Raw genomic sequence first — 11,463 nt, 5'->3', positions numbered from 1 at the left:
AAAAAAAAAAAAAAAAGAAGCAAACTGACCATACCATGTGTCAGCAAGGAAGTATAGCAACTGGAACTCTCAGACATTGCTGGAGTGAATATAAAAATGGAACTACTCTGTAAAACAGTTTGGTGGTTTCTTAAAAAAAGTTAAACACACTGTGGTGGTTATGTTTTTATGTCGGTTTGGCTGGGCCTGGCTGAGTGGCTGGGCAGCTGAATGTAGTTATTCCCCATATGAGATTGGTAATTAACTCCACGGTAGAATCTTTGGAGCAGCTGAGTAGTTGCTTTGGGTATGTGGTCTGCTTCCCATATATAAGAAACAGCTTTAGGAATGGTCTCTAGCTTATGGTACGCATGAACCCTGCATGTAGCCGTGTTGTTGTTCAGCAGCCTGCCATGCTCTACTGATCTTGGGACTTTCAATGGACTTGAATTAATGGCCTGCTGTGTGGTTTTGTATATTGAGGCTGTGCCTTGTTACTTATCAACTTTGGGCTTGTCAGTCTCAGCAGCTAGCAGCTATCTGAGTGAAGAAAAGCCTCTAGCTCCAGTGGGTTGGAAGCAGGAGGCAGAGCTGAAGCCCAAGGTTGAGGGGCTTTCACCCAGCCCCTAGAGCCTGGCATTTTAACTCAGACTTAAAGCCTCCAAACTGTTAGAGAATAAACTCCTGTTTGTTCAAGCATCCCATTTGTGGTATATTCCTATCAAAGTGGTACTAGGTGACCAAAACACACACCTAGCATACAACTCAGCTATTCATCTCTTAGGAACTCACTCAAGATAAATAGAAGCGTTGTTGTTGTTATGTGCCATCGATCGGACCCCACTCACAGCAACCCCTCCTTGGGTTTCCAAGGTACTATCACTATGGAAGTAGATTACCCAACCTTCCTTCCGAGGAATGGCTGGTGGGTTTGAACCGCCAGCCTTCTGGTTAGCAGTCAAGTGCTTTAGGCACTACTCTACCAGAGCTCCCCAATAGAAGCATATCTCTATACAAATATTTATACACAAATGTTCATAGCAGCTTTATTTGTTGCTGTTGTTGTTGTTGTTATGTGCCGTTGAGTCAAACCCGACTCATAGCGACCCCTCCTTGGGTTTCCGAGGCAGTATCACTACGGAAGTAGGATTGCCCAACCTTCCTTCCGAGGAGTGGCTGGTGGGTTTGAACTGCCAGCCGTCTGGTTAGCAGGCAAGTGTCTTAGCCACTATGCTACCAGAGCTTTATTTGTAGTAGTAAAAAACTGGAAACAACCCAAATGCCCGTCAACAGGTGAATAAATAAATTATGGCATATTCTTATAATGAAATACTACTCAGCAACAAAAATACACTACTGATACATGAAATGACATAGATGTATCTCAAAACAATTATGCTGAATGAAAGAAATCAGAGTACGCACTATATAATTTACATAAAATTCTAGAAAATACAAACTAATAGTGACAGAAAGTAAATCAGTGGTTGCCTATGGACCAGTGTGATGAGACAGGGAGGAGAGTTCACAAAGGGGCAGGAAAACACTTATGGGAGTGATGGATATTTTTATTATCATAAATGTGGTGATGTTGTCATAGCTACATACATACATACATACATAGCTACATATATACATACATCTATCAAATCTCATCAAATTGTACACTTTAAATATGTGCAGTTAATATGTAAACCTGTACATCAATTTTACTTCAATAAAATTGTAAAAATAAACTAACAAATATCTGGCAGACCTCTGTAGCACTTAAAGCCACAGGCCAATATGGGACTCCATTATCCCCTCCCTAGAACTGCTGAGACAAACACTCTGGCAATATGACACATTTTTTTTCCCACAACAGAAGACCACAAGAACCTCTACTCTACCAGGTCTCCAGGAGCTTTTGGTGCCTCTGGGGACACCATGACATGAGTATATTACATGGAGGTTCTACATCCAGGCTAAAAACCAGTTGAAAATGAAAAAAAGGAACCCACATTCCTTGATAAACCCTTTTTCCCCTAGACTTTAAAATTTCTGCATTTTACATCATTCCTGTGGTAGGAGAATTTCCTCCAAGACAGACTTCTTGTCTTGGGCTCCCAATAAGCTTAGCAACAAATAGCAAATGTGTCCTGATGGAAGAATTTTAGCAACACAGACTTCTAGACCACGTAATATCTGACTGCACCCTTCCCCTCAATGTAACCTCTGCCTCTCAGTAGGCTCGCTGCTTTGAAACTCTATCACCAATCCCATAGCAGATTGGGGAAGGGGACTGCATTTCAACAGGGACCAGTGTAGGGGCTGCAAGTACATGTAAATTGGTCCGAGGAAGCACTCAGCTATCACATGCAAAACCAAACCAAAGCAAACTCGCTGCTGTCGAGTTGAATCTGACTCACAGCAACCCCTCCTTGGGTTTCTGAGGCAGTATCTCTATGGAAGTAGATTGCCCAACCTTCCCACTGAGGAGTAGCTGGTGGGTTTGACCACCAACCTTCTAGTTAGCAGTCAAATGCCTTAGACACTATGCCACCAGAGCGCCTACCCACATGGAATAGAGTGACAAAATAGGCCCAGATCAAGAAGGTAAAAGTATTTTTACTTTCATGGTTGAGCCCAGTTGATAAATGGGTGAGTAGGCAACAAAGGAAGGAATGTGAAATGCTACAGATGTTCAGCATATGTCACTCAGCCTCCCACCTTGTTCTTTCTTCCAATCTCTTGATCTCCTTTGCTACCTCCTTGCTGCCCATCATCCACTTACAACTTGACCGTGCCTCTCCAGATGGATAAACCAACAATCCAGTTATTCTCCTTAGCTCTCTACTAACTATACCTTTCATCTGTCTTTCTTGGCTCAATGATTCCAAGGATGAAAACACTCTGGGATTGATCTAGAGCTAGAGTACATAAGGGCTTGTTGGTTGGTCGTGCCACTTTGGTGTACCTGTACATCATCAGTCCTATCTCTGTGTTTTCTACTTACAGACCTATTCTGGTTACCTAGTACCACTCTGACAAGAATATACCACAAATGGGATGATTTTAAAACAGGAGTTTATTCTCTTACAGTCTGGAGGGTTTAAGTCCAAGTTCAAAGTGCCAAGCTCTAGGGGCTGGGTCAAAGCCCTCCAACCTTGGGCTTCAGGTCTGCCTCTTGCTCCCAGCCCACTGAAGCTAGAGGCATCTCTTCACTCAGGCAGCTACTGGCTGCTGAGGCTAACAAGCCCAAGGTTGACAAATAAAATGGCACAGTCCCAATGTTATCAAACCACATGGCAGGCCATTAATTCAAGTCCATTGAAAATCCCAAGGTTGACAGAGCATGGTAGGCTGCTGAACAACAACACGGCTACATGCAGGGTTCAAGTGTGCCATAAGCTAGAGACCATTCCCATTCTGTATCTTATATATAGGAAGCAGACCACATCCCTAAAGCAACTATCAGCTGCTCCAATATATTCCACCATGGAGTTAATTACCAATCTTACCATGGGGAATAACTATATCTAGCTGCCCAGCCTCTCAACCAGGCCTTGCCAAGTTGACACACAAACAACTACCACAAGACCCAACATTCACTTGGGTATAGGAGTTTTGAGTTTGTTTAGAAATTCTCTTAAATTACACAATAGCTTCTTTTATGATATTAATAATTATGTCTATAAAACTCAAGCAAAAAATACCACAATTCTATTTTGCCAAATAAATCCAACCAAGCTGTCATAATCAAAGTATTTGTACCTTGTAGTTTTGACTGTATTGTTCTTATCTCTTCAGTTTGGTTTTGGTTGATCAAACGAAGATTCTGATTCTCCAATTCCAGCTAAAACAAATACAATGGTAACCTTTTATACAGGGATAACACCTCTAAAATGTACTAGTAAACTATTATACTTAGAAAATGTTAATACACAGTTATTCTATATGTAAGCAAGATATAAAGGAAATGATGGCAAATATCAGATGAATTTACCAGCATAGGCTATCAACCTAGATAATTATGGCTTCAATATTTAATTTTCCCACAGCTAAGAGTTTTAGATTTTACTCCTGTGCCTTTCTGACAATAAAATTATTTTATACCAAAACTATTTCAGCATTGAATGTGCCATATAAAGTCAATGACATACACTTCTCACACACCAAACACATTCATCCTATGAGATATATGCATATGTTCTATGATTATTTAAAATTAACTAATTAGAACAAAACTATTGGCATTGGTTGTCATGACTTTATCAATACTTTAAATTTTCGAAACTCACTGAATATTAAAATGAAAGCTACCTATCCAAAGACAGCAGTATCACTAACTGATCAGAATTTTGTTTCACTCAGAATGATCATAGATTTTGATGAGTTATCTACTATTCAAAAGAAAAATGTAAAGGAAAATCAAAAGATAGCAATAAATACCTCATTTAACTTAACTGTTACCCATTCTTTGATCTTAGCTGCTTTTTCTTCTATTATTTTAGCTTCTTGTATTCTTATTTGTTTCTGAAATAACATTAGGAGTTAGTTTAGTGATGTTCGAATATAAGCTTACTAGTCTTGAAATGTTACATCATTAGTAAAAAAAAAAAATCCACTTAAAATCTATTTCCACATTAATACACCCACTTCCAAATTACGAGTTAGGGGGAAAAATAAAAGGAAAAATAATTATCCAGCATATAAAATAATAAATCATAAAGGCATATGCAAGTATTTCTAGTTTTAAGAGCTGCTATTTTCTTTCCCTTCAAGTTCAAATACTGAAATCAATCCACTGAAATTATCAACAAAATAAACAATTTCTGGGAATGGTCTAAGGTTTAGAGCATAGAATGGGGCCAATCAGGTTAGAGAGAGAATCAGAATCTCCTCAGGTACATGTTTGTTTTTAGCAACTCTATGGAGCAGTTCTACCCTGCACACATGGTGTTGCCGTGAATTGGAATTGACTCAATGGCAACTAACAATGACAACAACAACATCTGGTTATGGTCACAAAACTACACAGAGAATATGACAATCATAAATCATAGTAGGTGGTGAAAAGATGAAAACCACTGATCTTAAAAAAATAGTTATCCCCAGGGAAATGGGGGAAAAATGCTAAAAATAAACAAAAATTTGGCATATTCAGCAAAATAACATAAAGATTCTATTTAAATGATGCTAAGTGGCCATTTAAATAAATAACCCTGGTGCAATTTTTATACAAATACAGTTTTAAAACAAAGACTATACTTAATCCCAATAAGGTGATTTTAAAACAATGTACACTTGTTTTCTAAGTGCACTTGTTTTTTTAAGTAAGATTACTATTACACACATATTTAAAACATAATATTCTATAAAACATTTCCAATATCCTAACAATCTAAGGCAAAGATTTGTTTAGAAGATTTATGGACATAAATGCTTGCTGATAATAAAATGTTTACACCTTAAAAACTGCATTCAGAACCTAAAGTTTAAATGTTAATGAGTAAGTCATAAACAAAAATTGTTAGATCTTGCCTTGGAATCACTCTAGACTTAAGGAGAAACATTAATGCCATTTTACATGTACCTTTCACCAACAAAGGTGATACAATTCTACAGATTGAACAAATAAGATTTCTCACCAAAATTTAAAAATTTAGGCTCTCTCTTTTTAATCTTGTGATTATGCATAAATTAACGCACACATTCAGAATCTTTTGATGATCAAATCCTTCCTAACCTGCTCTTCAAGTTGCAGCTCCAAGTTTTGAATAATGTCATCCTTTTCCTGTATTAGGGTCTCCAGATCTTGGCACTTTTTATACAACCTAGTTTCTGATTCACTGGTTTGAATATCAGCTGCTTTTAATTTCTCTTCCATAACTTGTACCTAAATCCAGAGGATAAAATATTAAAATTTAGCATGTACTTAATTCATCATAGTATTAAACTTAAGAGTTTTACTTTAACATTATAGAGATTCTTAAGGGTATTATCATAAAAGGAAAATACCCCCCCAAAAAAAAAACCACTGCCATCAAGTCAATTACAACTCATAGCGACACCCCATTGGGATTCTAAGGGGGCAAATCTTTATGAACGTAGATTGCTCCATCTTCCTTCTGTGAAACAGTTGGTGGGTTTGAGCTGCCAACCTTCTGGTTAGCAGTCAAACGCCCTAGGCATTGCAGCACCAACGCTCCTTAAAAGGAAAATATTAAACAGGTTTTAATGTATTTAATAATTATAAAGTCTGAAGACTATTTTACAAAGTGGTATTAATTTTGTACATAGGATTGTCATGGATTAAACTATGTCCCCAAAAATATGTGTCAACTTGGCTAGGCCATGATTTCTAGTATTGTGTGCTTGTCCTCCATTTTGTGATATGATGTAATTATCCCCCATTTTGTGATGTCTTATAAATTCTAACCTCTTTATGTTAATGAGGCAGGATTGGGGTGGGTTGTATCTGAGTCACAGCCTGATAAGAAGGAGTGACTCAAGGCCCACTCTTCCTCATGTGAAACCCTTGCTTGAGTCACACTCTTCATGTTACAAGAGATATAAGGAGAGGGAAGCAAGCAGAGAAAATGGACAAGACTACCCCCAATAAAGAAGAGCCAGGAGTGCAGTGGGTCCTTCAGATTCAGGGCCCTGTTCTGAGAACCGCCTAGACCCAGGGGAATAAGTGACAGCAAGACATTGAAAATCTTCATGAAATGCCAGGCCCACAGATCTTGAAAGGAGACAAGGACTTGCTCCCAGAGTTGATATAGAGAGAAACCTTCCCCTAGAGCTAGTTCCTTGAATTTGGATTTCTAGCCTTCTAATCTGTTAGGAAGATCAGTAGTTCAAACACATCAGCTGCTTCATGGAAGGAAGATGGGGCAATCTACTTCTGTAAAGAGTTACTACCTCAGAAACCTAATGGGGGTCACTATGAGTCAAAATCAACTCGATTGCAGTGAGTTTGGAGTTTTAATCTGTGAGAAAATAAATTTGCTTGTTAAAGCCATCCACTTGTGGTATTTCTATTACAGCAGCACTACATAACTAAGAGGAGCTCTGATGGCACAGTGCCTAAGGCATCTGACTGCTAACCAGAAGGCTGGAGGTTTAACCCACCAACCACTCCTCGGAAGGAAGACTGGGCAATCTACTTCCTTAGAGATACCACCTCGGAAGCCCAAGGAGGGGTCGCTACGAGTCAAATCAACTCAATGGCTAAGACAAGGGTATATAAGTGAGTCTCAGGATATTGCTAACATTTAAAGTAACATACATGTTTACAAGAGCAATGAGAATATGCAAAGGATTTTATACAAGTATAGGAGCTTTGGTGGTGCTGTGGTTAAAACACTGGGCTGCTAACCAAAAGGTTGGCAATTCAAACACAACAGCTGCTCCATAGGAGAAAGATGAGGGTCAATCATGGAAACCCTACGGGGCTGTTCTACTCTGTCCTGTACAGTTGCTATAGGTTGCAATCGACTTGATCACGGTGGATTTGATTTTTGGTTATACAAGTAGAGAAACAGAAAGTTTCGAACCTTCACCCACTCACATTTTAAACAAAATAGGAATATAAAGTAAAAGGAGTGGTAAGATAAGACTCAGACTGGATGATATGTCTTAAGAAAGCATTTTGGTAAAAAAATTTTTGGTAAAAAACCTGTGCGTGTGAGTGTGTGGGGAAGAGAATGATGTAGGAGATGAAAAAGAAACACACATATACTGAAAAGGAAAACAAAAGAACATTAAAGCCCTAAATGAAAAAATCATAAAAAAATATGAGAGAGAAAATGTAGGTAGGACATTGTGTTCAGTGAGGGTTCCTTGATTTATTTAACAAATATTCACTGAATACCTTAAGACTTAAGATTATTAAGTCACCTTAAGACTTGGAAGATGGTCCAAGATGACAGTGTAGTCAGACACCTCATAATGTCCCTCTTATGACAAAGACCCAAGAAAACAAATGAATCAGATACAGATGACAACTTTGGAACCCTGAGCATTAAAGGCACAGCTGGCTAAAGAATCAGACTGAGTGCCAAGTAAAAGGAGAGACTACACAAAAACAGCAGACATCAAGAATTAAGGATGGCCAGCAACCTGTAAGCTGAACCTGCACAGTTTTGCCATATTCAGACAAAGCAAACAGTGTTCCCAGTTGAAGCCTCCATCACCTGGTGCAGACAAGAAGGAGCGAATCTGCATTATTTCCAGAGCCAGGCAAGAGTGCTCCTTGCCCTACAAAACTAAAGTGTACTAATCTCACCCACCATAACAACCCAATTACCTCATGCCAGATGCCCACAAGCCTGCAGTGCCTCCTTCATTCCCTTCATCCATCCCCCACTGTGTGATTGCAGTCCAGTGGCACTCACCACCACCCTGCTCCCTGCGGGTCTGCAAAATGTCACTGCCTGCTCTTCCATCCTAGCCATTGACATAGTGGTGCCTGCTGCTCCACCTGGCCAGTGACACTGAGAACCCATGAACCAGAGGTGCCTGCTCCAATGCCCAGCTACTTGTACCAAAGGCCTACAGAGTAGTGGTACCTGCTACTCCCTCCATCCACCTGTGCTGGGGGGGTCTGAGGACTGATGGAACACCCTCACACACATCATGCTCTGATGTACAGGGTACATTCTCCTAGTGGGCACCCGTGGACTGGCAGCACCTCATTGGCTTTGCTTCCTGTATCACACCCCCTGCAACTAGAGATTTCTGCCTGCTCCAATGACCATCCTGGCCTACCCAGGACCATCAGTGAGAGTTTCCGTACCACCCACCCAGTGACTGACAATCTCTCCCTGACCACTCAGCAACTAACAATATGTACACACTACACCCAATCCATTGATTAGTGAGTATGCTCCCTGCACCCACACCCAGGTGACTGACCAGAAAGACACAACCACCTCATCAGCAACACCAATGACATCATCAGTTGCCCTGCAAGACCAGAAAACACCCTCTCCCTGACCACTCAGCAACTAACAATATGTACACACTACACCCAATCCATTGATTAGTGAGTATGCTCCCTGCACCCACACCCAGGTGACTGACCAGAAAGACACAACCACCTCATCAGCAACACCAATGACATCATCAGTTGCCCTGCAAGACCAGAAAACAGAGCCCTGCACCAACACACCCAGCTGGTGCTGTACCCTCCTGGAAGCAGGTGGTGAGAGCTCCTGTGTGCCCAGACTGGTGACCGGAGTATCATGCACACGCTGCCTACCTGCATATATCAAAACAAAACAAACAAAATCAAACAAACACACAATAAATAGGTAAATATAATAATACCTTAATGTCTTGGAGACAACAAACATGAAATCACATAAACAGGCAAGACAAGATGGCTCCATCAAGTGACCAAAAAAAAAAAAAGAACAGAAAACCAGAGGAAGAAACAGTACTGGAACTACCTGAAAAGGAATTCAAAAGACTAATATGTAGGGTTCTCTTCAGAGATCAAGAAAGAGATAAAAGACAAAAGACAGAACCAAGCAAAATACAGACAAAATCAAGGAAAACGCAGAAAAAGCAAGAGAAGGAAAACGCAGAAAAAGCAAGAGAAGGAAAACAACACACGAGCAAAATTACAAAATAAACAGACAATCAAAAATCATACAATAACAGCAACTAGATATCCAAAAGACTAACAACAAAATCTCAGAAACAACTCAATAGAGGAACACGGGGAGAACAAAATCAATGGAAGATAAAATCAGTGAAATAGAGGACAAATCTCTTAACATCAATTCATTTGAGGAAAAACCAGAAAAAAAGAATATTGAAAACTGAAGAAAGCCTAAGAATTATGTAGGACACTAGTTAAAGAGGAAAAATATGCATGTGATTGGAATTCCAGAAAAGGTGGTCAAAAGAAAAAAAAGAAGGAATAATTGTTGAAGACTTGCTGGCAGAAAATTTCCCTAAAATCATGAAAGATGAGAAGACATGCACACTGAACCCCATACAAGATAGACTCCAAAAGAAAGTCACCAAAACATATCATAATCCAACTTGCCAAAACCAAAGACAAAGAAGAATCCTGAGAACAGCTTTGGGAAAAATGAAGTCACCTACAAAGGAGAACCAATAAGACTGAGCTCTGATTACTCAGCAGATACCATGAAGGCAAGAAGGCAATGGAATGACATATATAAAACCTTGAAATAAAAAAATTGTCAACTGCATCTAAGATTCAGCTAATGGTCTCCTCTCATCTGCAGTGAAGAAGAGTGAAGAAAACCAAGGGCATTTGGGAACAATCAGCCCCAGGATATGATGGACTTCGAGATCAGAAGAACTTGATGGTACCTGGCTACCAATACCAGCCACTCAGGAAGGGATCAAAACTGGAGATACTGGATAGAGTGGGAAGAAAAAAGTGGAATAAAATTAAAAAACAATTAACAACCAGAATTACTGGTCAGATGGAGTCTGGTGGGACCCCCAAGACTATGGCCCTGCGATATACTTCAAGTCTGGGATAAAACTCACTCCTAAAGGCTGTCTCTCAGCCTAACAGAAGTAAGACTTACATAGAGAACACCCAACCCAGAGCAATGTACCCACCTACTCTACAGAGAGATACCCCTTGGAGCAACTGGCTATAGGGCACCAGAGGGGCAGCATTTACATCAATGAAAAGCTGGACAGACAGGAGTGCATAACTAAGAAGGGATTGGGGGGGGGGTCACTGAAAAGGGAGAGGAGGAGAATGGGTTAGGTTTGGGGATGGTATTTGGGGAGTGAAACCAATTGTACACAAACTGTTGAATGTAAAATTCTGTTCTGTACATTTGTACCCAAAGTACAATTTTAAACAACAACAACAACAAAATCACACCTGACTAAAAAAAACAAAAAATTGTCAACCAAGAATTGAATATCCAGCAAAACTGTCTTTCAAATATAATGGCGAAATCAGGACATTTTCAAATAAACAAAAATTAAGGGATTTTGTAAAGAACAGACCAACAAGAAATATTAAAGGGAGTCCTTCAGACAGAGAACCAATTACATTACACAGCAACCTGAGATTAGGACACAAGATAGCATCAGCCAGATAAAATCCAGATCAAGAATTCTCAAAAATAAAACACTGAAAATGGAACCAGAGACATCAATCTGTAAATGACAACGTCAAAAAAAAAGGGGGGGGGATAATGGTGTAGTTATAGAACTTTCATATGGAGAGGTGCTGAAGACCAAGAAAAAGACCCTCACATGATTGCAAGACACATGTTCTAAAAAAGTTAAGAGAAGGCAGGGCCTCTCTTACGGTTGAGTGTTTGTTGGCTTCAGCTTTGTGCCCTTGGGGAAGAACATTCTTTCAGTAAGATGTTTGCTAACCTGTTTTGCTGGAACAACATTTTACCTAAGAATAAGTTTAAGTAACCAGACCTAAGAATAATATACTTTAGTAATCATACCTTAGAATAATGTATTTTATTTTATATTTTT

The 11,463-nt window shown here is 39.5% G+C and overlaps 1 protein-coding gene across 1 annotated transcript in view; it reads right to left on the bottom strand.

The window, feature by feature from the left end:
* PLEKHH2 (pleckstrin homology, MyTH4 and FERM domain containing H2) overlaps positions 1 to 11,463 on the bottom strand; it is a 287,878-nt gene that overhangs the window by 189,831 nt on the left and 86,584 nt on the right. Inside the window, exons 3-5 of the mRNA XM_007944379.1 lie at positions 5,708 to 5,857; positions 4,411 to 4,494; positions 3,733 to 3,814 (exon numbers count right to left, since the gene is read on the bottom strand). Of these exons, the coding sequence (XP_007942570.1) occupies positions 3,733 to 3,814; positions 4,411 to 4,494; positions 5,708 to 5,857 (316 nt within the window). The remainder of the gene's footprint in view (positions 1 to 3,732; positions 3,815 to 4,410; positions 4,495 to 5,707; positions 5,858 to 11,463) is intronic.

This window comes from Orycteropus afer, unplaced genomic scaffold, assembly GCF_000298275.1.
Source record: "Orycteropus afer afer isolate SDZICR_OR568_19922 unplaced genomic scaffold, OryAfe1.0 scaffold00124, whole genome shotgun sequence".
NCBI lineage: Eukaryota > Metazoa > Chordata > Mammalia > Tubulidentata > Orycteropodidae > Orycteropus > Orycteropus afer.
This window is presented reverse-complemented; position numbering and strand designations above follow the sequence as displayed.